This window comes from Argopecten irradians, chromosome 14 (assembly GCF_041381155.1).
Source record: "Argopecten irradians isolate NY chromosome 14, Ai_NY, whole genome shotgun sequence".
Classification (NCBI taxonomy): Eukaryota; Metazoa; Mollusca; class Bivalvia; order Pectinida; family Pectinidae; genus Argopecten; species Argopecten irradians.
Window position 1 is genome coordinate 29,612,382 of NC_091147.1, and position 24,054 is coordinate 29,636,435.

The 24,054-nt window shown below is 42.9% G+C and overlaps 3 protein-coding genes across 3 annotated transcripts in view; 2 read left to right on the forward strand and 1 right to left on the reverse strand.

Annotated features, from left to right (window-relative positions):
- LOC138306862 (uncharacterized) overlaps positions 1–15,971 on the reverse strand; it is a 33,304-nt gene extending 17,333 nt beyond the window's left edge. Inside the window, exons 1-5 of the mRNA XM_069247366.1 lie at positions 15,804–15,971; positions 14,645–14,785; positions 14,089–14,263; positions 13,626–13,727; positions 12,861–13,109 (exon numbers count right to left, since the gene is read on the reverse strand). Of these exons, the coding sequence (XP_069103467.1) occupies positions 12,861–13,109; positions 13,626–13,727; positions 14,089–14,263; positions 14,645–14,785; positions 15,804–15,907 (771 nt within the window). The 5' untranslated portion in view covers positions 15,908–15,971. The remainder of the gene's footprint in view (positions 1–12,860; positions 13,110–13,625; positions 13,728–14,088; positions 14,264–14,644; positions 14,786–15,803) is intronic.
- The window catches only part of LOC138306865 (splicing factor 3A subunit 1-like), a 242,814-nt gene that overhangs the window by 63,048 nt on the left and 155,712 nt on the right, over positions 1–24,054 (forward strand). The window lies entirely within an intron of this gene.
- Positions 16,917–24,054, forward strand: part of LOC138306866 (NADH dehydrogenase [ubiquinone] 1 beta subcomplex subunit 5, mitochondrial-like) — a 35,071-nt gene continuing 27,933 nt past the window's right edge. Inside the window, exon 1 of the mRNA XM_069247375.1 lies at positions 16,917–17,066. Coding sequence (XP_069103476.1) covers positions 16,958–17,066 — 109 coding nt within the window. The 5' untranslated portion in view covers positions 16,917–16,957. The remainder of the gene's footprint in view (positions 17,067–24,054) is intronic.

Below are 24,054 nucleotides of genomic sequence, written 5' to 3' on the forward strand. Positions count from 1 at the left end.
CCCTATTGGGCCCCACCCCTCCTGCCCCCGGGGGATCAGAGCCAAAATTTATACAAGTTCTGTTCCCCTTCCCCCAAGGATGTTTGTGGCCAAATTTGGTTACAATCCATGCAGAACTCTAGGACAAGTAGCGATTTATAGGATTTACCTCTATTTCCCCTATTGGGCCCCGCCCGTCCTGCCCCCGGGGGGTCAGAGCCAAAATTTATACAAGTTCTGTTCCCCTTCCCCCAAGGATGTTTGTGGCCAAATTTGGTTACAATCCATGCAGAACTCTATGACTAGTAGCGATTTAAAGGATTTACCTCTATTTCCCCTATTGGGCCCCGCCCCTCCTGCCCCCTGGGGGATCAGAGCCAAAATTTATACAAGTTCTGTTCCCCTTCCCCCAAGGATGTTTGTGGCCAAATTTGGTTACAATCCATGTAGAACTCTAGGACAAGTAGCGATTTAAAGGATTTACCTCTATTTCCCCTATTGGGCCCCGCCCCTCCTGCCCCCGGGGGGTCAGAGCCAAAATTTATACAAGTTCTGTTCCCCTTCCCCCAAGGATGTTTGTGGCCAAATTTGGTTACAATCCATGCAGAACTCTATGACTAGTAGCGATTTAAAGGATTTACCTCTATTACCCCCTATTGGGCCCCGCCCCTCCTGCCCCCGGGGGATCAGAGCCAAAATTTATACAAGTTCTGTTCCCCTTCCCCCAAGGATGTTTGTGGCCAAATTTGGTTACAATCCATGCAGAACTCTATGACTAGTAGCGATTTAAAGGATTTACCTCTATTTCCCCTATTGGGCCCCGCCCCTCCTGCCCCCGGGGGGTCAGAGCCAAAATTTATACAAGTTCTGTTCCCCTTCCCCCAAGGATGTTTGTGGCCAAATTTGGTTACAATACATGCAGAACTCTATGACTAGTAGCGATTTAAAGGATTTACCTCTTTTTCCCCTATTGGGCCCCGCCCCTCCTGCCCCCGGGGGATCAGAGCCAAAATTTATACAAGTTCTGTTCCCCTTCCCCCAAGGATGTTTGTGGCCAAATTTGGTTACAATCCATGCAGAACTCTAGGACAAGTAGCGATTTAAAGGATTTACCTCTATTTCCCCTATTGGGCCCCGCCCCTCCTGCCCCCGGGGGGTCAGAGCCAAAATTTATACAAGTTCTGTTCCCCTTCCCCCAAGGATGTTTGTGGCCAAATTTGGTTACAATCCATGTAGAACTCTAGGACAAGTAGCGATTTATAGGATTTACCTCTATTTCCCCTATTGGGCCCCGCCCCTCCTGCCCATGGGGGGTCAGAGCCAAAATTTATACAAGTTCTGTTCCCCTTCCCCCAAGGATGTTTGTGGCCAAATTTGGTTACAATCCATGCAGAACTCTGTGACTAGTAGCGATTTAAAGGATTTACCTCTATTTCCCCTATTGGGCCCCGCCCCTCCTGCCCCCGGGGGATCAGAGCCAAAATTTATACAAGTTCTGTTCCCCTTCCCCCAAGGATGTTTGTGGCCAAATTTGGTTACAATCCATTCAGAACTCTATGACTAGTAGCGATTTAAAGGATTTACCTCTATTTCCCCTATTGGGCCCCGCCCCTCCTGCCCCCGGGGGATCAGAGCCAAAATTTATACAAGTTCTGTTCCCCTTCCCCCAAGGATGTTTGTGGCCAAATTTGGTTACAATCCATGCAGAACTCTAGGACAAGTAGCGATTTAAAGGATTTACCTCTATTTCCCCTATTGGGCCCCGCCCCTCCTGCCCCGGGGGGTCAGAGCCAAAATTTATACAAGTTCTGTTCCCCTTCCCCCAAGGATGTTTGTGGCCAAATTTGGTTACAATCCATTCAGAACTCTATGACTAGTAGCGATTTAAAGGATTTACCTCTATTTCCCCTATTGGGCCCCGCCCCTCCTGCCCCCGGGGGACCAGCGCCAAAATTTATACAAGTTCTGTTCCCCTTCCCCCAAGGATGTTTGTGGCCAAATTTGGTTACAATTCATGCAGAACTCTAGGACAAGTAGCGATTTAAAGGATTTACCTCTATTTCCCCTATTGGGCCCCGCCCCTCCTGCCCCCGGGGGGTCAGAGCCAAAATTTATACAAGTTCTGTTCCCCTTCCCCCAAGGATGTTTGTGGCCAAATTTGGTTACATTCCATTCAGAACTCTATGACAAGTAGCGATTTAAAGGATTTACCTCTATTTCCCCTATTGGGCCCCGCCCCTCCTGCCCCCGGGGGGTCAGAGCCAAAATTTATACAAGTTCTGTTCCCCTTCACCCAAGGATGTTTGTGGCCAAATTTGGTTACAATCCATGCAGAACTCTATGACTAGTAGCGATTTAAAGGATTTACCTCTATTTCCCCTATTGGGCCCCGCCCCTCCTGCCCCCAGGGGGTCAGAGCCAAAATTTATACAAGTTCTGTTCCCCTTCCCCCCAGGATGTTTGTGGCCAAATTTGGTTACAATCCATGCAGAACTCTATGACTAGTAGCGATTTAAAGGATTTACCTCTATTTCCCCTATTGGGCCCCGCCCCTCCTGCCCCTGGGGGATCAGAGCCAAAATTTATACAAGTTCTGTTCCCCTTCCCCCAAGGATGTTTGTGGCCAAATTTGGTTACAATCCATGCAGAACTCTAGGACAAGTAGCGATTTTAATAGGATTTACCTCTATTTTCCCCTATGGGCCCCTCGCCCTCCTCCTGCCCAGGGGGGTCAGAGCCAAAATTTATACAAGTTCTGTTCCCCTTCCCCCAAGGATGTTTGTGGCCAAATTTGGTTACAATCCATGCAGAACTCTAGGACAAGTAGCGATTTATATAGGATTTACCTCTAATTTCCCCTATTGGGCCCCGCCCCTCCTGCCCCCTGGGGGGTCAGTGAGCCAAAATTTATACAAGTTCTGTTTCCCCTTCCCCAAGGATGTTTGTGGCCAAATTGGTTAACAATCCATGCAGAACTCTATGACTAGTAGCGATTTAAAGGATTTACCTCTATTTCCCCTATTGGGCCCCACCCCTCCTGCCCCCAGGGGGTCAGAGCCAAAATTTATACAAGTTCTGTTCCCCTTCCCCCAAGGATGTTTGTGGCCAAATTTGGTTACAATCCATGTAGAACTCTATGACTAGTAGCGATTTAAAGGATTTACCTCTATTTCCCCTATTGGGCCCCGCCCCTCCTGCCCCCGGGGGGTCAGAGCCAAAATTTATACAAGTTCTGTTCCCCTTCCCCCAAGGATGTTTGTGGCCAAATTTGGTTACAATCCATGCAGAACTCTATGACTAGTAGCGATTTAAAGGATTTACCTCTATTTCCCCTATTGGGCCCCACCCCTCCTGCCCCCAGGGGGTCAGAGCAAAAATTTATACAAGTTCTGTTCCCCTTCCCCCAAGGATGTTTGTGGCCAAATTTGGTTACAATCCATGCAGAACTCTAGGACAAGTAGCGATTTATAGGATTTACCTCTATTTCCCCTATTGGGCCCCGCCCCTCCTGCCCCTGGGGGATCAGAGCCAAAATTTATACAAGTTCTGTTCCCCTTCCCCCAAGGATGTTTGTGGCCAAATTTGGTTACAATCCATGCAGAACTCTAGGACAAGTAGCGATTTATAGGATTTACCTCTATTTCCCCTATTGGGCCCCGCCCCTCCTGCCCCTGGGGGGTCAGAGCCAAAATTTATACAAGTTCTGTTCCCCTTCCCCCAAGGATGTTTGTGGCCAAATTTGGTTACAATCCATGCAGAACTCTAGGACAAGTAGCGATTTATAGGATTTACCTCTATTTCCCCTATTGGGCCCCGCCCCTCCTGCCCCTGGAGGGTCAGAGCCAAAATTTATACAAGTTCTGTTCCCCTTCCCCCAAGGATGTTTGTGGCCAAATTTGGTTACAATCCATGCAGAACTCTAGGACAAGTAGCGATTTATAGGATTTACCTCTATTTCCCCTATTGGGCCCCGCCCCTCCTGCCCCTGGAGGGTCAGAGCCAAAATTTATACAAGTTCTGTTCCCCTTCTCCCAAGGATGTTTGTGGCCAAATTTGGTTACAATCCATGCAGAACTCTATGACAAGTAGCGATTTAAAGGATTTACCTCTATTTCCCCTATTGGGCCCCGCCCCTCCAGCCCCCGGGGGGAAGGGGGGGGGGGGGTCAGAGCCAAAATTTATACAAGTTCTGTTCCCCTTCCCCCCAAGGATGTTTGTGGCCAAATTTGGTTACAATCCATGCAGAACTCTATGACTAGTAGCGATTTAAAGGATTTACCTCTATTTCCCCTATTGGGCCCCACCCCTCCTGCCCCTGGGGGATCAGAGCCAAAATTTATATTACCTATAATTTCCCTGCCCGTCTCTCCTGCCCCCCCCAAGTGATGTTTCAGTGGCCAGGATGTTTCGGCCAATTTGGTTACATTCCATGCAGAACTCTATGACTAGTAGCGATTTAAAGGATTTACCTCTATTTCCCCTATTGGGCCCCACCCCTCCAGCTGCCCCTGGGGGGGGTCAGAGCCAAAATTTATACAAGTTCTGTTCCCCTTCCCCCAAGGATGTTTGTGGCCAAATTTGGTTACAATCCATGCAGAACTCTATGACTAGTAGCGATTTAAAGGATTTACCTCTATTTCCCCTATTGGGCCCCGCCCCTCCTGCCCCTGGGGGATCAGAGCCAAAATTTATACAAGTTCTGTTCCCCTTCCCCCAAGGATGTTTGTGGCCAAATTTGGTTACAATCCATGCAGAACTCTATGACTAGTAGCGATTTAAAGGATTTACCTCTATTTCCCCTATTGGGCCCCACCCCTCCTGCCCCCAGAGGGCCAGAGCCAAAATTTATACAAGTTCTGTTCCCCTTCCCCCAAGGATGTTTGTGGCCAAATTTGGTTACAATCCATGCAGAACTCTATGACTAGTAGCGATTTAAAGGATTTACCTCTATTTCCCCTATTGGGCCCCGCCCCTCCTGCCCCTTGGGGATCAGAGCCAAAATTTATACAAGTTCTGTTCCCCTTCCCCCAAGGATGTTTGTGGCCAAATTTGGTTACAATCCATGCAGATCTCTAGGACAAGTAGCGATTTAAAGGATTTACCTCTATTTCCCCTATTGGGCCCCGCCCCTCCTGCCCCCGGGGGGGGTCAGAGCCAAAATTTATACAAGTTCTGTTCCCCTTCCCCCAAGGATGTTTGTGGCCAAATTTGGTTACAATCCATGCAGAACTCTATGACAAGTAGCGATTTAAAGGATTTACCTCTATTTCCCCTATTGGGCCCCGCCCCTCCTGCCCCCGGGGGATCAGAGCCAAAATTTATACAAGTTCTGTTTCCCTTTCCCCAAGGATGTTTGTGGCCAAATTTGGTTACAATCCATGCAGAACTCTATGACAAGTAGCGGTTTAAAGGATTTACCTCTATTTCCCCTATTGGGCCCCGCCCCTCCTGCCCCCAGAGGATCAGAGCCAAAATTTATACAAGTTCTGTTCCCCTTCCCCCAAGGATGTTTGTGGCCAAATTTGGTTACAATCCATGCAGAACTCTAGGACAAGTAGCGATTTATAGGATTTACCTCTATTTCCCCTATTGGGCCCCGCCCCTCCTGCCCCCAGGGGATCAGAGCCAAAATTTATACAAGTTCTGTTCCCCTTCCCCCAAGGATGTTTGTGGCCAAATTTGGTTACAATCCATGCAGAACTCTATGACAAGTAGCGATTTAAAGGATTTACCTCTATTTCCCCTATTGGGCCCCGCCCCTCCTGCCCCTGGGGGTCAGAGCCAAAATTTATACAAGTTCTGTTCCCCTTCCCCCAAGGATGTTTGTGGCCAAATTTGGTTACAATCCATGCAGAACTCTATGACTAGTAGCGATTTAAAGAATTTACCTCTATTTCCCCTATTGGGCCCCGCCCCTCCTGCCCCCGGGGGGTCAGAGCCAAAATTTATACAAGTTCTGTTCCCCTTCCCCCAAGGATGTTTGTGGCCAAATTTGGTTACAATCCATGCAGAACTCTAGGACTAGTAGCGATTTAAAGGATTTACCTCTATTTCCCCTATTGGGCCCCGACCCTCCTGCCCCTGGGGTGTCAGAGCCAAAATTTATACAAGTTCTGTTCCCCTTCCCCCAAGGATGTTTGTGGCCAAATTTGGTTACAATCCATGCAGAACTCTATGACAAGTAGCGATTTAAAGGATTTACCTCTATTTCCCCTATTGGGCCCCGCCCCTCCTGCCCCCGGGGGATCAGAGCCAAAATTTATACAAGTTCTGTTCCCCTTCCCCCAAGGATGTTTGTGGCCAAATTTGGTTACAATCCATGCAGAACTCTATGACTAGTAGCGATTTAAAGGATTTACCTCTATTTCCCCTATTGGGCCCCGCCCCTCCTGCCCCAGGGGGTCAGAGCCAAAATTTATACAAGTTCTGTTCCCCTTCCCCCAAGGATGTTTGTGGCCAAATTTGGTTACAATCCATGCAGAACTCTAGGACAAGTAGCGATTTAAAGGATTTACCTCTATTTCCCCTATTGGGCCCCGCCCCTCCTGCCCCAGGGGGGTCAGAGCCAAAATTTATACAAGTTCTGTTCCCCTTCCCCAAGGATGTTTGTGGCCAAATTTGGTTACAATCCATGCAGAACTCTATGACTAGTAGCGATTTAAAGGATTTACCTCTATTTCCCCTATTGGGCCCCGCCCCTCCTGCCCCCGGGGGGTCAGAGCCAAAATTTATACAAGTTCTGTTCCCCTTCCCCCAAGGATGTTTGTGGCCAAATTTGGTTACAATCCATGCAGAACTCTATGACTAGTAGCGATTTAAAGGATTTACCTCTATTTCCCCTATTGGGCCCCGCCCCGCCCCTCCTGCCCCTGGGGGGTCAGAGCCAAAATTTATACAAGTTCTGTTCCCCTTGCCCCAAGGATGTTTGTGGCCAAATTTGGTTACAATCCATGCAGAACTCTATGACAAGTAGCGATTTAAAGGATTTACCTCTATTTCCCCTATTGGGCCCCGCCCCTCCAGCCCCCGGGGGGGTCAGAGCCAAAATTTATACAAGTTCTGTTCCCCTTCCCCCAAGGATGTTTGTGGCCAAATTTGGTTACAATCCATGCAGAACTCTAGGACAAGTAGCGATTTAAAGGATTTACCTCTATTTCCCCTATTGGGCCCCGCCCCTCCTGCCCCCGGGGATCAGAGCCAAAATTTATACAAGTTCTGTTCCCCTTCCCCCAAGGATGTTTGTGGCCAAATTTGGTTACAATCCATGTAGAACTCTATGACAAGTAGCGATTTAAAGGATTTACCTCTATTTCCCCTATTGGGCCCCGCCCCTCCTGCCCCTGGGGGATCAGAGCCAAAATTTATACAAGTTCTGTTCCCCTTTCCCCAAGGATGTTTGTGGCCAAATTTGGTTACAATCCATGCAGAACTCTATGACTAGTAGCGATTTAAAGGATTTACCTCTATTTCCCCTATTGGGCCCCGCCCCTCCTGCCCCCTGGGGGATCAGAGCCAAAATTTATACAAGTTCTGTTCCCCTTCCCCCAAGGATGTTTGTGGCCAAATTTGGTTACAATCCATGCAGAACTCTATGACTAGTAGCGATTTAAAGGATTTACCTCTATTTCCCCTATTGGGCCCCGCCCCTCCTGCCCCCGGGGGATCAGAGCCTAAATTTATACAAGTTCTGTTCCCCTTCCCCCAAGGATGTTTGTGGCCAAATTTGGTTACAATCCATGCAGAACTCTATGACAAGTAGCGATTTAAAGGATTTACCTCTATTTCCCCTATTGCCCCCCCTCCTACCCCAGGAGGGTCAGAGCCAAAATTTATACAAGTTCTTTTCCCCCTCCCCCAAGGATGTTTATGGCCAAATTTGGTTACAATCCATGCAGAACTCTATGACAAGTAGCGATTTAAAGGATTTACCTCTATTTCCCCTATTGGGCCCCGCCCCTCCTGCCCCAGGGGGACCAGAGCCAAAATTTATACAAGTTCTGTTCCCCTTCCCCCAAGGATGTTTGTGGCCAAATTTGGTTACAATCCATGCAGAACTCTATGACTAGTAGCGATTTAAAGGATTTACCTCTATTTCCCCTATTGGGCCCCGCCCCTCCAGCGCCCGGGGGGCCAGAGCCAAAATTTATACAAGTTCTGTTCCCCTTGCCCCAAAGATGTTTGTGGCCAAATTTTGATACAATCCATGTAGAACTCTATGACTAGTAGCGATTTAAAGGATTTACCTCTATTTCCCCTATTGGGCCCCGACCCCTCCTGCCCCTGGGGGATCAGAGCCAAAATTTATACAAGTTCTGTTCCCCTTTCCCCAAGGATGTTTGTGGCTAATTTTGGTTACAATCCATGCAGAACTCTATGACTAGTAGCGGTTTAAAGGATTTACCTCTATTTCCTCTATTGGGCCCCACCCCTCCTGCCCCCAGGGGGTCAGAGCCAAAATTTATACAAGTTCTGTTCCCCTTCCCCCAAGGATGTTTGTGGCCAAATTTGGTTACAATCCATGCAGAACTCTAGGACAAGTAGCGATTTATAGGATTTACCTCTATTTCCCCTATTGGGCCCCGCCCCTCCTGCCCCTGGGGGATCAGAGCCTAAATTTATACAAGTTCTGTTCCCCTTCCCCAAAGGATGTTTGTGGGCAAATTTGGTTACAATCCATGCAGAACTCTAGGACAAGTAGTGATTTAAAGGATTTACCTCTATTTTTCCTATTGGGCCCCGCCCCTCCTGCCCCTGGGGGGCCAGAGCCAAAATTTATACAAGTTCTGTTCCCCTTCCCCCAAGGATGTTTGTGGCCAAATTTGGTTACAATCCATGCAGAACTCTATGACAAGTAGCGATTTAAAGAATTTACCTCTATTTCCCCTATTGGGCCCCGCCCCTCCTGCCCCTGGGGGACTCAGAGCCTAAAATATTTATAGGATTTACCTAATAATTCCCCTATTGGGCCCCGTCTCTCCTGCCCCCCCAGACCAGTGCCAAAATTTATTACAAAACTCAGTTTCTTATTCGCCCAAGGATGTTTCTGGCCAAATTTGGTCAGAACTTTATGACTAGTAGCGATTTAAAGAATTTACCTCTATTTCCCCTATTGGGCCCCGCCCCTCCTGCCCCTGGGGGTCAGAGCCAAAATTTATACAAGTTCTGTTCCCCTTCCCCCAAGGATGTTTGTGGCCAAATTTGGTTACAATCCATGCAGAACTCTATGACTAGTAGCGATTTAAAGGATTTACCTCTTTTTCCCCTATTGGGCCCCGCCCCTCCTGCCCCCGGGGGATCAGAGCCAAAATTTATACAAGTTCTGTTCCCCTTCCCCAAAGGATGTTTGTGGGCAAATTTGGTTACAATCCATGCAGAACTCTAGGACAAGTAGCGATTTAAAGGATTTACCTCTATTTTCCCTATTGGGCCCCGCCCCTCCTGCCCCTGGGGGGTCAGAGCCAAATTTGATACAAGTTCTGTTCCCCTTCTCCCAAGGATGTTTGTGGCCAAATTTGGTTACAATCCATGCAGAACTCTAGGACAAGTAGCGATTTATAGGATTTACCTCTATTTCCCCTATTGGGCCCCCCCCTCCTGCCCCCGGGGGGTCAGAGCCAAAATTTATACAAGTTCTGTTCCCCTTCCCCCAAGGATGTTTATGGCCAAATTTGGTTACAATCCATGCAGAACTCTATGACAAGTAGCGATTTATAGGATTTACCTCTATTTCCCCTATTGGGCCCCGCCCCTCCTGCCCCCGGGGGATCAGAGCCAAAATTTATACAAGTTCTGTTCCCCTTCCCCCAAGGATGTTTGTGGCCAAATTTGGTTACAATCCATGCAGAACTCTAGGACAAGTAGCGATTTAAAGGATTTACCTCTATTTCCCCTATTGGGCCCCGCCCCTCCTGCCCGGGGGGGGGGGGGGGGGTCAGAGCCAAAATTTATACAAGTTCTGTTCCCCTTCCCCCAAGGATGTTTGTGGCCAAATTTGGTTACAATCCATGCAGAACTCTATGACTAGTAGCGATTTAAAGGATTTACCTCTATTTCCCCTATTGGGCCCCACCCCTCCTGCCCCGGGGGGTCAGAGCCAAAATTTATACAAGTTCTGTTCCCCTTCCCCCAAGGATGTTTGTGGCCAAATTTGGTTACAATCCATGCAGAACTCTAGGACAAGTAGCGATTTATAGGATTTACCTCTATTTCCCCTATTGGGCCCCGCCCCTCCTGCCCCCGGGGGGTCAGAGCCAAAATTTATACAAGTTCTGTTCCCCATCCCCCAAGGATGTTTGTGGCTAATTTTGGTTACAATCCATGCAGAACTCTAGGACAAGTAGCGATTTAAAGGATTTACCTCTATTTCCCCTATTGGGCCCCGCCCCTCCTGCCCCTGGGGGGCCAGAGCCAAAATTTATACAAGTTCTGTTCCCCTTCCCCCAAGGATGTTTGTGGCCAAATTTGGTTACAATCCATGCAGAACTCTAGGACAAGTAGCGATTTATAGGATTTACCTCTATTTCCCCTATTGGGCCCCACCCCTCCTGCCCCTTGGGGGCCAGAGCCAAAATTTATACAAGTTCTGTTCCCCTTCCCCCAAGGATGTTTGTGGCCAAATTTGGTTACAATCCATGCAGAACTCTATGACTAGTAGCGATTTAAAGGATTTACCTCTATTTCCCCTATTGGGCCCCGCCCCTCCTGCCCCCGGGGGGTCAGAGCCAAAATTTATACAAGTTCTGTTCCCCTTCCCCCAAGGATGTCTGTGGCCAAATTTGGTTACATTCCATTCAGAACTCTATGACTAGTAGCGATTTAAAGGATTTACCTCTATTTCCCCTATTGGGCCCCTCCCCGACTGCCCCCGGGGGACCAGAGCCAAAATTTATACAAGTTCTGTTCCCCTTCAAAAAAGGATGTTTGTGGCCTAATTTGGTTACATTCCATTCAGAACTCTATGACAAGTAGCGATTTAAAGGATTTACCTCTATTTCCCTATTTGGCCCCGCCCCTCCTGCCCCCGGGGGGTCAGAGCTAAAATTTATACAAGTTCTTTTCCCCTTCCCCCAAGGATGTTTGTGGCCAAATTTGGTTACAATCCATGCAGAACTCTATGACTAGTAGCGATTTAAAGGATTTACCTCTATTTCCCCTATTGGGCCCCGCCCCTCCTGCCCCCGGGGGACCAGAGCCAAAATTTATACAAGTTCTGTTCCCCTTCCAAAAAGGATGTTTGTGGCCAAATTTGGTTACATTCCATACAGAACTCTATGACTAGTAGCGATTTAAAGGATTTACCTCTATTTCCCCTATTGGGCCCCACCCCTCCTGCCCCCGGGGGGTCAGAGCCAAAATTTATACAAGTTCTGTTCCCCTTCCCCCAAGGATGTTTGTGGCCAAATCTGGTTACAATCCATGTAGAACTCTATGACTAGTAGCAATTTAAAGGATTTACCTCTATTTCCCCTATTGGGCCCCACCCGTCCTGCCCTTGGGGGGCCAGAGTCAAAATTTATACGAGTTCTGTTTCCCTTCCCCCAAGGATGTTTGTGGCCATATTTGGTTACATTCCATTCAGAGCTCTATGACAAGAAGCGATTTAAAGGATTTACCTCTATTACCCATATTGGGCCCCACCCCTCCTGCCCTCGGGGGGTCAGAGCCAAAATTTATACAAGTTCTGTTCCCCTTCCCCCAAGGATGTTTGTGGCCAAATTTGGTTACATTCCATTCAGAACTCTATGACTTGTAGCGATTTAAAGGATTTACCTCTATTTCCCCTATTGGGCTCCGCCCCTCCTGCCCCCGGGGGATCAGAGCCAAAATTTATACAAGTTCTGTTCCCCTTCCCCCAAGGATGTTTGTGGCTAATTTTGGTTACAATCCATGCAGAACTCTAGGACAAGTAGTGATTTAAAGGATTTACCTCTATTACCCCTATTGGGCCCCGCCCCTCCTGCCCCTGGGGGACCAGAGCCAAAATTTATACAAGTTCTGTTCCCCCTCCCCCAAGGATGTTTGTGATCAAATTTGGTTACAATCCATGCAGAACTCTAGGACAAGTAGCGATTTATAGGATTTACCTCTATTTCCCCTATTGGGCCCCGCCCCTCCTGCCCCCGGGGGGTCAGAGCCAAAATTTATACAAGTTCTGTTCCCCTTCCCCCAAGGATGTTTGTGGCCAAATTTGGTTACAATACATGCAGAACTCTAGGACAAGTAGCGATTTAAAGGAAATGTTGACGGACGGATGGACAATGGACGGATGGACGGACGGACGGACGGACGACGGACGCCGCGCCATGACATAAGCTCACCGGCCCTTCAGGTCAGGTGAGCTAAAAATCTTTGTGCTGTTTGTCTGAATTGCTGTGGTATATGGGATAGTATTTCAAAATTCTTTATTCTCTCGTTCACCCGCTCCACATGAATTCTAGATCTTCCAATCTTCCTACATAATTGAACTTCTGCGGGTGTGTACTGGCCCTTGTCTTTTAAGAAGGGAGGGATGTTAAGGTGTACACCCGAAGGGAGGAGGGAGTGAATCGTAAATCCCTTGTCTGCTAGGATCATATCACCTGCAGTCAGCTGAGATAGCATTTTGCTATGCTCAACTATAGCGACATCAGATGTACTGCCTGGATATAGGTCACTAACATACACAACAGCTCCATTTGGAGCTACCCCTGTAACAGCTTTCACTGTGTGCCTGTTTTTGTATGAGCTGTATGTTTTTGCCTGAGCTACCATATCCTGACCTGGCACATCTTGTGTGACCTCTGTCGCATCAATAACAAGGCGACAACAGTTGAAGTCACCAAAACTAGAAGGCATCGAGGATTTGCATTTAAGGAGGGATGGGATGTTGTTCTTTATCATACCCTCAAAAAATACCTCATGCAAAAGCATAAATATGTGTGGTAATGTACAGTTGCTTTGCTGGTACAAAATCTTTCTGCAATATCTAAAAGTGGGGGATTCAGTTTTAGTTTCATCATAGTCATTAGCAGTTGGTCAGTCCTTGAAAATGTTGCAGGTGTCCATCCATCTACATATGTAAGAGGAAACCTCTGAAGCGTAGTGTCAATGACAGCAAACATGTCTGCCTTCAGTGAAGTGTACATCAGCATCTAAACAAAATGTGTACAAGACACTTAGAAATTGTTTGACTGAGCTGTCAGATGCCAACTACATCTGTGTATCTGTGTAAATCAAGTTAACATTGAAATATTAGATTTATTTCTTATAATATTTTTTATCTAGCTAAATCAGCATCAAATTTTAAAAGAAGTATTACTTGTAAGTACTTCATTCAAGGTCACAAGGGTCAAATAGGGTAGAATTTTCAATATTAAAGACTTTAATGACATTTGACTTAAATTAGGAAAGGTCTGGTATGGTACAGATAGAGAGCTTTTATGTATCAATAAGAACTTTGGAGCTATCTATACTATAGCATTAATTAAAAATACTATGTAGCAGTTGATCCATTTGGGCCCATTGAGCCCATGTCTTTGGATACTCTGACTTTTGTTGCCATCATATCTTTAAATGATGGAAGCCATTTAATGAAATGTAGAACGAAAACAAAACAAACCAAAGGATATCCTTAAATGAACAAAACCAGATGGATGTTGCATATTTACCTTTTTTTCACAGTCAAGGATTTGCTCAATTGAAAATGGGTGTTTTTTTGCTTTCAGACTGACAATCTCTGCTTCAGAATCTGCAATTTGTACTTTCAGGTCCTGAATTAAAATCAAATTAAATTCTAATCATTTGGTTCCCAGGTGTAATTTTTTTTTTTCTGTTCATTTGTTAATTTTTTTCTTTTCATTTTTTTTTTTTTTTTAAACATTAACTCCATCTGTATCATTTCAACTCATCTGATAAAACTCATCCATGATGTTTCTATATCCATGGAATTTTTTAAGAACAACTTTTAACAAGATTAAATTATGAACTTGATGCCAGAGATATCCAGTTACTTATTGCTTTGTCTTCATTTAAAGATGAAAATTCATGTAAAAGATACTGTTATAAAATAAAGATGTAATAAGTATAATGAAGATTGCCTAAGTTTTATCACCTGCATTGGTATATATGTACATTGATTTCTTGTAGAAGAGAAGAGTAAGATCTCATATATTTGTGATCCCCACATGCTCCAGATCTTTGATTGGAAATATCTGTAAAAGATGTATTTGGTGGAGCAGTAATGCTCATCTCTGTGTCTGCAGACTCCAAACAATTGTTCTCAATGGGGGGTTCCTTTTTTGATTTCCTGTGATTGTAGATAATATTCATTCTTTGACAATTTTGTAATCTGCCTCCATGTTTCAGAGCTTTATATCAACATGTGAAATTAATTTTTATCATACAAAATTGTATATATCTTGTCACATTACTGAATATACATTGAGTTGTCGCATCAAGACAGTGTAAGATTTTGACCCAAGGCAATGTAGATAATTACATTTGCATGTCCGTTTTACTTTTCCATACATACATAATGTTTTGTGTTTGTTTTTCAAATACTTAATTACCTACATGAGAGTGCTAAAAAAATATCAAGAATTCAGCATAGATCCCTGTATTGACATCTTCTAGGTCTAAATTAAAAGTCGTCTTACTTATTCATTCAAAAATGAATTTTAACACATACTTTGAAATTGAATTGGGGTCTTGAAAATCAAAATAAGTGCCCTGATTCCACGGAAATAATGTGGGTCCATTTTCCTTCAGGCCATCTTTGCAATGGCAGCTGCAGATTCGATCTGCATCTGTCACTCTCCTATCTTTCCTCCTGAAGTAGAAATACAGTATACTGGAGTACAGAATTATTGTTTACTTTCGATATATGTTAGAGCAGTAGATGTATTGCTGATGAAGCTCTTTTTTTTTTTTTACTACATTGTATATAGATTGATGTATAAATTTTCAATATAGAAATTGCATGGCATCATGTAGCATTGTATACATACTTCCATACTTTTTTCATATGGCACATGTATAGACTATGTGTGTGAATTGCAACCTTCATAACATAATTGTTAATGTAAGTTTTATTTTTTAACTGGTAATATTGTACAGGTGACCATGGCCTGGGTACATGGACCTTAATATATTATAACTGGTTATACATTTTTAACTACATATTTAATAATTTCTTATGATCAGTTAAGGCATCAAAATATCAAGAAAGATATATATCAAATTTAAATAATCTATAAGGACTTGAATTTAAATTTCATAGTAGAAAGTTCAAAGTATAACTAAATATTAATCTTCAAAGTTTTCATTTAAAAATTGTATAAAATTATCTCCTGAGATAATAATATATCTATATATTTATTTAATAAATTATATCTCGTTATTTGAAAATAATTTTCATTCAATAAATGGTAATTTAAGGTTCATGTAATGGCTTTAAACAGTGATATTTTGCAAGCCTAAAACGCATTACTGTGCTGCAATTGAACAGAACTAATTTCATTAATTGTTGGTATATACCCTGGCTAACTGTCAGTCTTACTGTTGATATGTAATTTGTGGAGCTGCGTGTAAAATACAGTTAAATGAGAAAAATGTATAGTTCTGGAGAAGACATAGAACTCGTGTGAATTGCATTGATGGAACCAAATAATCATGCCATCGTGTTCAGTTGAAAAGACAATATATAATGCTGTATTATTGGTTTATCTTTGATGACGGAGCCGAGTACATTGATCAGCTGATGATGACTGGGCGAAGTACCGGTGTTTACATTTGCCAAATAAAATAAAGGAAATCTTTACTTGAAGTTGTTTTTCATGTTAACCAACCTGCACAGTTTCTCCCATTGCCTCAACAAATGTTTTGGAAACCGAAAAAATTTGCAAGTCTCACGAAAGCTCTGGTGATTACACCCTACGACGAAACACAACATCGTAAATACTTGACATGTGCACACATGTGTGTTTGTTTGTATCCAGCGCGTGCACCGGAAGTGACGCCATTACGAGACTTTCCAGCCCTATTGAGATTAGACTGGTTCCCTTCCCTTAGTTCTCTACTCTCCGCCAGGCTGCGCTCCGCTCACAATGAAGCGTACGCAAGGGAGGTAACTGAGGGTGAGATTTTTATTAAGCAGAAAGCCCCTGTTTTATTATATGCATAAAAAATTAAAAAATGTATATGTCCTAAAATTGGTGAATTCAATCTAGAGAATTATATGGAAGCTTCACATTTGCATAAAGAAATTCCCCAAAATGGGTTCGAGATTAATGGTTTAGAGGATATCCGAATGTGCGTCTAAGATGGAAAAACTCAATACTGTAGCAGCAGAAATTGATAGCCGGGGTACTAGGTAAGATTGCTCAAAAGTTTAATGATATACCTATGTCGAAATAGGCTCAGTTCCGCTATCACGGCAGTGATGCTTGGTTTTAAACTGTGTTCAAGAAAAAAAATTCTCCTAGAGGGGGTGTAATTTTGGGTTGAAAATCCCAATTTTTTGCATTTTTTCAAAAAAACAAATTTGGTTACCATGGTTTTTACAGGCTCACAATACCACAAAAAGCAGACTTGTCCAAAAATGAACTCTGCATAACAATTGCAAATGTTGTGTAGATTACAAATATATATACTTTGATATAGATGTCATTTAAGGTTAAAAAGCTGTGTGTACATAATTAATGCCTGCACTTAATTTTGCTGATTTTTTCAAATCTACTGTACACTGCCACCTGAGATTGTACCCACTCAATGGTATTTATGCGCATGCGCGAGGTTCAGGACCGCAGATAATGCGAAAAGGTCTATTCTATTCACTTTACAAGTTTGAATGTATATAAAATTGAAAGTGGCGAAGAAAATGTTTTAGTGTAACTTGTTTTATTATATTTTTACTTATACGGAGAAATTATCACAGTGAATCACTTTCCTATTTTGTGCGGTCCTTCACTCACCTTGTGTAGGACTACAACCATCGGTCACGATGGTTGTTTTTAGCTCTCTTCGTCCCTCCACAAGGGGACTAATGGCTGTGATGCCAATCTTAAGGCGTTCGCCACAGACGCCATCGGCCATAAAGCAAGCAGGACCTGGTAATTTGATGAAATTTATGCATGATAATATAGGGCGAGAGAACGACCTAACGTTACATGAATACATGAAACACAGCACCCTTAGACTTTTCGTAGACGATAGTAATATGAATTTAAGGCAAAGCCTCAGAAGAGCGCACCTACATGTAAAAGATTATAACATCATAACTTTATATTGTCTATATTTTTCTATGAGACTAACAATAGAATATTTCACTGACATGCAAATACTATCGATAGTTAGAAAGAATTCAAAACAATCCAAATGGAATAGTTCAATATACACGTACTTCAATCTTGTTTTTATCAGATGCAGAGAAAACTTGGCAACATGTCATGCTATCAAAAATACGCGCGAATCTGTGCCGTCATCTTTGGCGAAAGGTTTTGTGACGTCACTGCTGACGGTGCCGTGCGCTTGAGAACATACACAGTACATATTGGACAACTACATTTATTGTGTTGTTCTTGTACATGTGTAAATTAAAACTACTTACAGTAATTTTAAAGCGTATACTGATAACACATTTAGTCTAGTACAGAAATTTCAAATCTCGTCGTGCTGATAACGAGAATTAAAACATGGCTGCCTACATGGAGGCGCGAGACTTTTCCCGCGGGACACAATTTTAAAGTCCAAGGGGTACTGGAGTGTATTGGGATCTATATGCTCACACACGTGTTATGGTTAGTAGAGCTTCGCTCTACGCGGCCTTCGGCCGCGCAGAGAGCTGCGCTCTTATCATTTACAAGACCATACACAAACAAGAAGACACACAGAAACTACAACACGACCTTGACAACGAAGAACAATGGGAACATGACTGGCTAATGCAATTTCACCCCGACATGTGTAACGTCATCTCCACTACCACCAAACGCAACAAAATCCACCACAACTACACTCTCCATATAATATAAACTTTGTTTATTTTACATCGATTACGAAACAAGTTATATAACTTATGTAAATCACTCTCGATGGCCCGGATGTAAGCGCGCGAGGGATCTTAGTGTGGGAGGAAACCGGAGTGCCCGGGGAAAACCCACGTGATCGGGCAGGTGACCCCTAACCTTTTCACGTCCGTGCCGGGGATCGAACCCCGGCCGGCTAGGTGAAAGGCGAGTGGCTTAACCACTACACCACCCGATCACCCCCATACACTCTCCATATATATATAACCACTCACTTGAACACGTCAAATACAGTAAATACTTAGGCTCACATTACAAAACAACCTCCAATGGGACAAACACATTAACAACATCACCGCAAATGCAAACAGAACACTAGATTTCCTAAAACGAAACCTCACAATCAATTCACCACACATTAAAGAACATGCATATAAAGCACTTGTCAGACCCAAACTAGTGTACTGCTCCTCTATCTCATCTGGGACCCACACAATACTGGCCAGATACAACAAATAGAAAAAACTAAATGCAGAGCAGCAAGATATGTACACAACAGATATCATAACACTTCTTCAGTCTCGGACATGTTATACACACTCCAATGGCCAACACTACAAACACGCCGTCTACAATCACGACTCATCCTCCTATATAAAATCACACATCATTTCGTTGCCATCAACCCAGAACAATACCTAACACCTGCAGACACACACATCCCTATGCATACAGACACATTGCAGCCACAAAGGATACATTTAAGTATTCCTTTTTCCCACACACTGGAATCTCCTCCCTGTGGCAACAGTACAAAACACTACACTGGAGGGCTTCAAGGCAAACATAAACAACGTAGCCCTTGAAGCCCCCACTCACAAATAAACACCTAATTTTTATCATGTTTTTAACCTATCTACTTTTATCTATTCCAGCACCAGAAGAAAAAAAAATGCACTGTATATAACCCCCTCCCCCACGCCACTGAGCAGTATCACCTCACCTAAAATCGTCACTATTGACGGATGGTGATAAACCAAAGAAAGAAGTGTACCACCAGCCAGGCTCGCGACCCCAGACTTATGGTCCCTGGCTCTACCGACTGAGCTAAAGGAAAATTAACCCATAGCGTGAAGCTAGAAGGCGACCGTATCACTATGTACAATTCAAATTTTCTACAATAATATAAATGCTGTGTAACAGGGATTAGAAAAAACGGCCAGGCTGGTGATCTGCAAACGCTGTACTCTGCTACTGTAGCAACCGCTACACCATATCATATGTACTGTATTTAGCTACTGTAGACTAGGATATAGAGAGGACATTTGACGTACTATGAACGCCCATCAGTCTTGATTTTTAGAGTAAATACCTAGGGGTCACCTGACCAGTGCTCGGACAACAAACACAGATTTTGTGGGGAATTTTTGGTAGCCCGAGATACTCTGGCCCTGACACCAGACTTAGACATTATGACAGATAAATGTCTGGTGTAGGGCCAGAGCGCAGTGCTATATCAAAAGCTGAAACTCGCCGACAACGTTTGGTGTCAGGGCCAGAGTATCTCAGGCTAAGATTTTGGCTGTTACTGCCGAAGCAAGAATACTGTGAATGGTTTTGGTTGATCACTATATCAGCATGCTGTCGCTATTGCCTGGCACGCTGTCGCTACACTCTCAATAACTTGGTCAAAATGTTGGTGATGTTGTCTCAACAGTGCTGGCAGGTGGTGCTGTTACGTCATATAAATATGTCGTGGGAAACAAGCTTGTCAACATAGCAAGCTGTAACACTGTAAAATTGGATGACTTTGTTTAGCGTGTTGACCTGAGACTGTCGTTACATACAATGGAAGTGTCCACTTATTCATACTTATGACCTGATACCAGTACAACAGTTTCTGTAAATATAGTTAATATGTTCGACCACATGTGAGAAGAGTCTTTGACACAAAGTGCAATAGAATGAAAATAAAGTCAATTATTAGGGCTTTTCACTTTTTGGTGAAAAGACCTATTGTTTTCGTTAAGTTTCTTATTCTTCTTATTATTATTATTATTCTTATTATTCTTCTTCCTGGTTTTGTGAACGCTCTATCGCACAAACGATAAGACATCGGATGAAAATTATTTCAGTATGCTTAAGCCATGTAAGAGAAGGTGTTCCATGAACAAAATTGAGTAGGTCAAAAAATCCAATATGGCCGCCATGACAGGAAATCTAAAAACACAAAAGCTGTTATAACTAGTACTCAAAAAGCATGAAAGCTATTTCAAATCTGAAGGTATTTTATTGTAGGGAATAGACATATAATTTTTTTCCGTTATGTTAATACAAAATATGTCTCGTTAAAAAGCTCGCTAGAGGTCAAAGTTTACCTAATGTTACTATTTTTAGATTTTTTTTAGGTCACCTGAGACGAAGTCTCAAGTGACCTATTCTAATCGCCTTTTGTCCGTCGTCGTCCGTCGTATGTCCGTAAACAATTTACATTTTCGACTTCTTCTCCAAAACTGCTGAAGCAATTTCAATGAAATTTTGCACAAACCTTCTAAGGCATAAGGCCAATCAAAATTGTGAATTATATGGCCCCCACCCCCCAGGGGGCTGTGCGAGGGGCCAAAAGGGGTAAAATTGAGTAAAATTTCAAAAATCTTCTTCTCTACTCACAGATGTGGTAGAATCAAATACTCTTCATAGATAGAAAGTTCTTAAGGTCCTTTACAAAAATTGTGAATTATATGACCCTGGGGTCTCTAGTTTCCCCCTGGGGAGGGGGTTAGGTTTACTATAGTTTATATTGGGAAAACACATTTTTGCGCATTTTTTGGTCATTTGTAATAGGAAATGAGTCAAATGTTGTCAGAATTATCAGTATGAGATGACCATTTAATCCTATTAACATATTTGCTATGACTGACCCCCAGGGGCCTTAGGGGCGGGGTCAAAAGGGGTCAAATAGGCTAAAACTTCAAAAATCTTCTTCTGAAGTTCTGGAAATGGTAGAATCAAATACTTTTCATAAATAGAAAGGTCTTAAGGTCCTTTACAAAAATTGTGAATTATATGACCCTGGGGTCTCACGTTTCCCCCAGGGGAGGGGGTTAAGTTTACTATAGTTTATATAGGGAAAACACATTTATGAGCATGTTTTGCTCAATTTTCATTGGAAATGAGTCAAACTTGGTTAGAATTATTAGCCTGAGATAGCATTTTAATATCATATCCATATTGGTCCAGGCCGACCCCCTGGGGGCCTTAGGGGCGGGGTCAAAAAAGGTCAAATAGGCTAAAACTTCAAAAATATTCTTTTAAAATTCTGGAAATGGTATAAACAAATACACTTTATAGATGAAAAGGTCTTAAAGTTTGTTTATAAAAATTGTAAATTATATGACCCTGGGGTCTCCTGTTTCCCCTTGGGGAGGGGGTCAAGTTTACTACAGTTTATATAGGAAAAACACATTTATGAGCATGTTTTGCTCAATTTTCATTGGAAACGAGTCAAACTTGGTTAGAATTATTAGCATGAGATAGCATTTAAATATCATATCCACATTGGTCCTGGCCGACCCCCTGGGGGCAGAGGGGCGGGGCTAAAGGGTCAAATAGGCTAAAACTTCAAAAATCTTCTAAAATTCTGGATATAGTAGAATCAAATGATTATAGATGGAAAGGTCTTAAAGATGCTCCACCGCTGACAAATTGTATTTTTTCACTTAAAAAACAGCAGCAGACGATTTAATATTTTTCTTCAGTTACAAAAGTTACTTATTTTACACCATTATCATCGTTGAAAAGTTTGAGCTTCTAATTTTACTTCAAGTTTGAAATATCGAAAATAATTAATTGCATCCCGAAAAAATTCCGTTACACTATATCCTTTATGGAATAATGTACTGATTGAGCATGCACCAAAGGCAAAATAAACTATTTTATATTATATTTTGTGTTAACTAGACATATATAACACGATTAAACACCAATTATTGTTCAAATTATGAATATCATTAATGCTCTGTCGGCGGTGGAGCATCTTTAAGATGTTTTATAAAAATTGTGAATTTTATGACCTTGGGGTCTCACTTTACCCCCTGGGGAGGGGTCAAGTTTACTTTAGTTTATATAGGAAAAACATAGTTGTGAACATTATTTGCCCAATTTTCGTAGGAAATGAGTCATACTTGATTAGAATTATTAGCCTAAGATATAGCATTTTAACATCCATATCCGTCCTTGATGACCCCCTGGGGGACCAGAGGGGCAGGACCAAACAGGGTCAAAATGATTAAAATTTCAAAAAATACCTCTAAATTCACAGGTTTGATGGAAGCAAATACTCTTCATAGTCTAAAAAGTCAAATTTATAAATCACTGACCAACTTCAAGGCCCAGCATATAGTGTTTATATGTCTTTAATTTGTTTCATTATTTGTTTAATTATATATTCTAACTCAGGTGACCGTTAAGGCCCATGGGCCTCTTGTTTCATTATTCAATTTTCGTCAATTTTTTTGAATAACATCGATGAAGTATGCCATTCTGAAGATTTTGATGTCTTCAAATTTACAATTGGTGCAACAATTAATTTTTATGACGTAATTAATATTTAACTAAGAATTTTTTGCAAATTTCGACAATTATAATTTAAACATCTCCTCTGTTTCCACCAGACAAATCAAGCCCAAACTCACACAAGATATTCCATTTATCATCGTGACCAATTCTTTTTAATATGGTATTGATTCAAATTCAAATATGGCCGCAATGACGTCACTTCCGGTTTAACCTAGACAGCCATAACTCGTTAACCACTGCGCCAATTCCTTTCATTTTTATATGTTATGTAGAATAGCTTACTGAGAAACTTTGTAATTGTACATTTTTCTGTAAAATGTCAACTTCCGGTTGATCATTGACTCATAATGGAAATTCGCCGTTTTCGGTGAAAATCAGGAAAACAACTTCTTGTCAAGTTCTACATGGTATAGAGGCTTCATATTGTGCATGAAGCATGCTGAGATAGTTTAATATCAGTTTTGAAAAAAAAAATTAACGACCTTGACCTTCATCCGAGGTCACAGAGTGCTCGTGATTTTAGAGCTATGAAAATGATCCAGTGAAAATACAGCTCATTGACACAGCCGTAGCTCGTTAACCACACAGCCAATTTCTTTGATTTTTAGGTCATCTGACCCGAAGGGTCAGGATGACCTATAGTCGTCATGTTTCGTCCGTCGTCGTGCGCCGTCCGCCGTGCGTTAACATTTCACATTTTGAACTTCTTCTCAAGTTCTACCAGTGCAATTTAGCTGAAACTTGCATGAAGTGATCCTGACATGGTCCAGACAAAGCGTTGTTATTTTTCGGGTCGATCCGAAATCCAAGATGGCCGCCACAGTCGCCATCTTGAAAACATATTTTGAACTTCTCCTCAAGTTCTATAGGTGCTATTTGGCTGAAACTTGCATGAAATGATCCTGACATGGTCCGGACAAAGTGTTGTTATTTTTCGGGTCGATCCGAAATCCAAGATGGCCGCCACAGCCGCCATCTTGAAAACACATTTTGAACTTCTTCTCAAGTCGACATTTCACATTTTGAACTTCTTCTCAAGTTCTACCAGTGCAATTTAGCTGAAACTTGCATGAAGTGATCCTGACATGGTCCAGACAAAGCGTTGTTATTTTTCGGGTCGATCCGAAATCCAAGATGGCCGCCACAGTCGCCATCTTGAAAACATATTTTGAACTTCTCCTCAAGTTCTATAGGTGCTATTTGGCTGAAACTTGCATGAAATGATCCTGACATGGTCCGGACAAAGTGTTGTTATTTTTCGGGTCGATCCGAAATCCAAGATGGCCGCCACAGCCGCCATCTTGAAAACACATTTTGAACTTCTTCTCAAGTTGTACTGGTGCGATTTGGCTGAAACTTGCATGAAATGATCCTGACATGGTCCGGACAAAGTGTTGTTATTTTTCGGGTCGATCTGAAATCCAAGATGGCCGCCACAGCCGCCATCTTGAAAACACATTTTGAACTTCTTCTCAAGTTCTACCGGTGCTATTTG